Genomic DNA, 5,966 nt, shown 5'->3' on the forward strand with positions numbered 1-5,966 from the left:
AAGACCTAATTATACCCCGTTTGGGTAACACTTTATAATAACTACACGCTATTAAGCATTAGTTAGTCATTAGTTAAGCATAATTTACACATTAGTTAATCCTCAATTCCTCATGAACTCATCATGAATTCACCATTAGTAATGCATTACAAAGCATTTGTAAAGACAGTTTTAAATGTTCAACTAACACATTATTAAGCATTACTTACACATTAGTGAAGTGCTAAATTCATTGTTAACTCATCATTTGTAAATAATTACTTATGCATTACTAAGCATTAGTAGACACAGTTATAAACATTTCAAATGCAACCCATTCATAAGTACTTAAGCACTAATTGAGCATTAGTAAATGCTTAATTAATCATGAATTCATGATCTGTATGGCATGTATTATGCATTACTGAGCACTTAATTAACACGGTTAAAAATGCTTTGTTGCTCATTGATAACCTCAGATGTTAATACTTTATAAAGAGTTAGCAACTGTGTTAGTATATGTTTTACAAACACTCATTCTTGCTCAATGAATAACTTATTAATGCTGTTACTACTCATTAGTTACCCATTATTTAAGTATATTCTGTGAGCCCATCTAAAGTGAGGACTATCTATGCTTTATGAAGCATTTGTTAAGCATTTAAAAATGACACAGAAGCAAAGATATACAAAATGTCAGTTTTATTGGCCCCAAACAATACAATACACATTTTAAACAAATGCAATCTTTAAATTTTCAAGTAAACTTGACAAACATTTTCAAATAATAACAGTCTGTGATAATATAAAATAGAAAATATAATAAAATACAAGCTCTTTCAAATACACAATCTTAACATTTCAAGTAAACTGGTGAACTCTCCCTTTAGGGCAGACACACACCAGAAGTCGGTGGCTGTCTGATTCTGTCTGACCCAAACTCACTTCTTGGTGAGGGGCAGCAGCTTGTTGTTGTTTTTAAGTGTTTTCACATTCTCCTTTATAGCAGAATCCTGTTCAATTGCCAGAGAGCACTCAGAAGCCAACACTGCTAGTTTTACACGACCAGTTTTGTGCCCATCTAAGATCTCCTTGTACCTGTTTGGTGCAGCGATAAAAAGCTCAGCAATGGGTGCAGTGGCCACCACTGTGTTACGATCTACACCAACGGTTGAGAACGCAGCACCCATGGTCCCTCCTTTACGGAATACCTTTAGTATTTTTTGATACCTGAGCACTGCCTGCTTCGGATTCAGGGCTGCAATACAGAGAGCATAAAATTAGTTGTATCCACATTAAAAGGTGTACACACACGCACGCACACACGCGCACACACACACACTATATTATGCACACAGTGTCCCCACAGTTACCCACTATAACCAGGTACGGCTATCATCAAGATATTGGCTGACAATAAATAAATAAATACATATTTCCATGGGGTAACCATAGGGGAAAATGTAATTGTGTTTGAACTGTCCAGTTAATATCTTTGTTTTGCATTGTCGACTTTGAATTTTGCCCCTCCTCCCATTGTGAACGATCTGGCAATGTTTACATAGTTTTTCATAATGTCAATGGGAGGAGATGTTTAGCTTGTAATGGGCAGGGACACTCATAGTTAAACAATGTCTGCATTTATTTATTAGTGTTTTTTTTAATGTATTTATTTATTTTTACCTCTCTGGCGTGCCTTTGGGCTCATCTCCTTTTCCTTCGACTTCTTCACCTTCTTTTTCCCTTTCCCTGTCTTCTTCTTGTTCTTCTTTTTGTCCGGAGACGAGTCGGGAGAGACAGAGTCAGACTCCGACTCAGACTCACTCTCACTGCTGGAGGACGATTCCACTGAATCATCAGAAGAGGAACGTGAAGTCTTGCGTTTCTGGGAGGAGTTGGGTGCCTCGTTCAGGGTGGAGGCGGATGCTGCACCATCTTTCTTAAGAGCTATTTAAAACAGAAAGAAATCAAACATGCAGCATCATCTAACATGAACGAGTTTAAAGCTTGTTTTGTATGCATTCATATTGTTTGACAGTTACTGAGTTTATCTGAGTCGTGGGCCAGTGTTGCACAACTCAAATCAACCACCTCAATGATTCCCAAATGAATAACATTGCAAAACTGGTGGGCTGTGTTCCTGTAACCAGAAAAGCACGCCCCCGGACCCTTTCCTTTACCAGTTAAATTAACACTTTTGAGGGCTTCAGAACTATGTACAAACAAGACGAGTCTGTATGCAGTGCATAGAACGGTTGCGGAGACCAAGAACAGTGGCCTAGCAGGGAGCGGACAAATAAAGGATGGATTGAGGGCCCAAACTATCCAGTACTGTGCTGGTTTGTTGTTTCTGTCAGCAGCATTAAGAATTCTGAAATGTCGTTCCAGTTGCCTTCCAAATAAACACACTGCCTCTGAAAACATTATGGGTATGATATGACAGTGTGGATGGTGCTTTTAAGAGTTCAGCCACTGGAAATGTTATTGTTGTTAAAGGAACACATTTTGCTGCCACACAACAGAGCTGGCTTCTCCCCTCCTCATAGGAGCCTACCTCCATGGCTGGGAGATGTCCTTGTCAGTGCAATGCTATCCACAGCGCTACATCGCAGGGTCAAAATTATGAAGGGTCTGCTGGCCGCTAAGGGTCAACGTTGGTTCGTTTTATTGGTTGTCGGCTCTGTTTTGGTGTTGCCTAGATTGGGGTTTGGGATGGTTCTTGGTTGCGTGTGGTGCGTTGACAACACTGTTTTGCATTTGTTGTGAATTTGTACATAGGTTGTCTCCCCCCCCCCCCCCGTTCTCCCTCTCTTTATCTTTCTCTCTTTCTGTCTCTCGCTCTCAGAGTGTTTCCGTCCCGGTACTGTCCGGCAGCCATGCTGGACGCCAGCTTTAAATAAAGGCAGCCGCAGGAGGAGATTCAGTCTCGTCCTGCTGCTAACATTAAAATCTGTTCAGATAGTAAAAGGCTACAATCATACAATATTGCACGCCCCAGCTGCTGAACAGGACAAGGGAAACAAAAAACAAAAAAAAAAAAATTTCGTTTTCTTCTAAGTCTGAAAATTCTACCTAGTAACAACTGATATTATTAGATACTATAACTGATGGTGTTATTAGTGCATGAAATGTCATTGAAAATCCAATAGGTGGCGGTGTTGCACTGTATGGGATTTTATACTGCGTTTATTTGTATGTTGTATTTATAAAAGGTCACAGTAAATATTATTTGTTTTGCATATTAACTGAAGTATTTTCATTAGGGCGACAGTAGCTCAGATGGTAGAGCGGGTCGTCTTATAACCGGACGGTTGGTGGTTTGATCCCCGCTCCCGCAGGTGTGAAACTGTCGTTGTGTCCTTGGACAAGACACTTCACCCACCGTGCCTAAGTGTGAATGTAGTGTGAGAGTGAATGGTTGGTGGTGGTCGGAGGGGCCGATGGTGCAGATTGGCAGCCTTGCTTCCGTCAGTCTGCCCCAGGACAGCTGTGGCTACAGTAGTAGCTTACCACCACCCAGTATGGAGTGAATGGGTTAATCTGATATTGCAGTGTGAAGCACTTTGGGCTCTGTCAGTGCAGGGTAAACAGCGCTATGCGAGTGTAGTCCATTTACCAGTCCATTTAAATGTATACTTGTATTTATTTATTTATACGAAAGGGGAAAAGTGTATTTAACCGTACGAGTTTCACTTCCGGGTGGTGTCATGTCAGCAAAAGGTACGCATCTGAACAGCTGATGGCAGAAGATCGCCTCACTGTGTAAAGCTGTTTGTAAAGTCAAGATGTGAACGAAAAGAAGACTAAGCCTTAGCCATAAGCAGGCCAAAGCGGTATGTTCGTTTTTCCTTTGTAAATATGTGCATATACTGGTATTTGGGTTAATCACTTTGTTATGTTTTGTGTTTTATGTTTTGTGATTAGTTCTACAGTGTTTGGTGTGGTGTTGGTATTGCCAATAAACATATGTGAAGGAACATCACGTCTTCGCTTTGTGACTGAGGCTGGCATAGATACGATGAGCCATCAATCCTTCCCTTATCTGTCCGCCCCCTTATTTGCCAGCCCACCCTGTTCTAAGCTCTGCATACAGACTCATTTTGTACAAATCAAAACAACAAACAACTTAACTGAAAAGAAGAAAAACACAAATTGAAATTAATTAAAAACAAAACTTATTAAAATATAATTCAACAATATCTAATACAATTATAGTGGCCTTAAGTTTTGCCCAGAGTTATGATTGTAGAGTGTCTTTTGACTTACCTGCTGCCAACTGTTCTCTCAGAAAATCTCTCTCCCTGGTCAGTTCATCAATCCTCTCCTGTTGCCAGGCTGTCTTCAGCTTATAGAGCTCCAACTCGTCTGCAATTTTTTTGTTTGCCAGGAGTTTAGTTGGGGCAATGGACACACCTAATGGAAAGTAAAGTTAGGTCAAGTCATACTACGACAGCTCTAGCACACAGTACAGTAAACATCAAAGGGATACAAGTCAATCAAAGGACACAGTACACACCACTAGCATCTGCAATGAGCTCCTCTTCCATAGAATCCATCTCCACATTCTCCACTGCTGCTGTCTTCTTTTTGGCACGTCCTCCCCGCATACCTAATACAGATAAAATTGTTGTATTAACACTCCAGTCGTATTCGCCTCCCGCTCCTTACTTGCAGGCTGCCATGCATGCCATGCTGGCATGTTCATACCGACTTGGGTCGAGCCAGGACCCCTTTTTGGAAGTTAAATCAGCCTCTTCATAAATAACTGCATCGTGTTCTCACCCTCGAACCAAATGGGAGGAGCAGGATGCGCTCTGATTCAAATGACGCAGTGGGATGCGTTTTTTCACTTCTTCTGGTAGAATACACAACAAACAACGTGATGTAGTCATTATACACATTACAACAATGAACGGTTTTGTACTTTGTCACTGCAGGAAAGTCAAAACAGCTCTATGACCGGAGTCTGTGTTGCCAAATTGGGCTGGTTTGGGCCAAATCAAGCTTCTCTTTTGAACACGTCTGACAGGTGGATGAAATGATTATGTGTTTATGACGTGCTTTTTTAATTATACAAATATGGTTTTGACGTGCATTTTCAACCAAGATGGCGGTTTGGGCTGTTTTATATTGAGTTAAACGGGTTTCAAATAGTTTCGGGGGATAGCGACAGATCTGGCAACCTCCTCCAGAGGCTGCAGAGGCACCGCAGCCAGAACAGTTGTTCTATTGCACATGACCACACAAATGGCCATACAAATCGCTGACTTACAGAAGGAAGACAGACTCTCCTCTCCGCCATGCTCGATGTGCGCATTCAGAATAAGTTCGTGTCGTGCGGTACGGAAGCCTCACACGGACAAAAGTACGGCAAACGAGGAAAGCTGGCTCGACCCAGGGAGCGACCGTGTTCTCACCACATCTAGATCGAGGCGGGGTCAACCTCAGACCTCCTCCTCGAGGCGCCCCGGCTCGACCACGTGCGCGCACACACGTAATACATCCATGTGGGAAGGGAAACGTGAATATGAAATATACTCACCACTATCGACGGCATCTCTGTCTTCCATCGTCAATACGTCGCTCTCCTCAGTAGTGTTTTTTTTGGTACGTCTCCGTGTACCAATGACGCGCCCACTTGACACTGAGGACAACTCCATTTCTGCAACCTGCATCAGCTTCTCTCTCCAGCGTGCGTGGCTCTCCTTCTTCTTCTTCTATGAAGTTTCCAGCAGTGTAGCCGCTATTTGCGTATTACTGCCCCCCACAGTTCAGCACAGGATTGCACTCCCCCTCCGACTTCCGCATTTCTGGGCATGCGCTCCAGCGTTTTTGATGGTAAGCATGCGCAGTAGCATCCTACACATCCCCGCGTCCTACAAGTCCCAGCCTCCTCCGGTTCTGGAGAGCGGGACCGCGGGTTTTTTTATTTTTCTCATATTGATAACACAGCCACTTCAGACTGCACGGTCCAAACAATGAGCAGG

The 5,966-nt window shown here is 42.5% G+C and overlaps 1 protein-coding gene across 1 annotated transcript; it reads right to left on the reverse strand.

The window, feature by feature from the left end:
* Nucleotides 1-920: 920 nt before the first annotated feature.
* LOC115384398 (coiled-coil domain-containing protein 106-like) lies at nucleotides 921-4,586 on the reverse strand. The gene is made up of 4 exons (XM_030086652.1): nucleotides 4,496-4,586; nucleotides 4,246-4,392; nucleotides 1,663-1,926; nucleotides 921-1,237 (listed from the first exon to the last, which is right to left on the reverse strand). Exons 1-4 carry the CDS (start codon nucleotides 4,584-4,586, stop codon nucleotides 921-923), a joined length of 819 nt encoding a protein of 272 aa, XP_029942512.1.
* Between the last annotated feature and the right edge of the window lie 1,380 nt (nucleotides 4,587-5,966).

Source organism: Salarias fasciatus, unplaced genomic scaffold, assembly GCF_902148845.1.
Source record: "Salarias fasciatus unplaced genomic scaffold, fSalaFa1.1, whole genome shotgun sequence".
NCBI lineage: Eukaryota > Metazoa > Chordata > Actinopteri > Blenniiformes > Blenniidae > Salarias > Salarias fasciatus.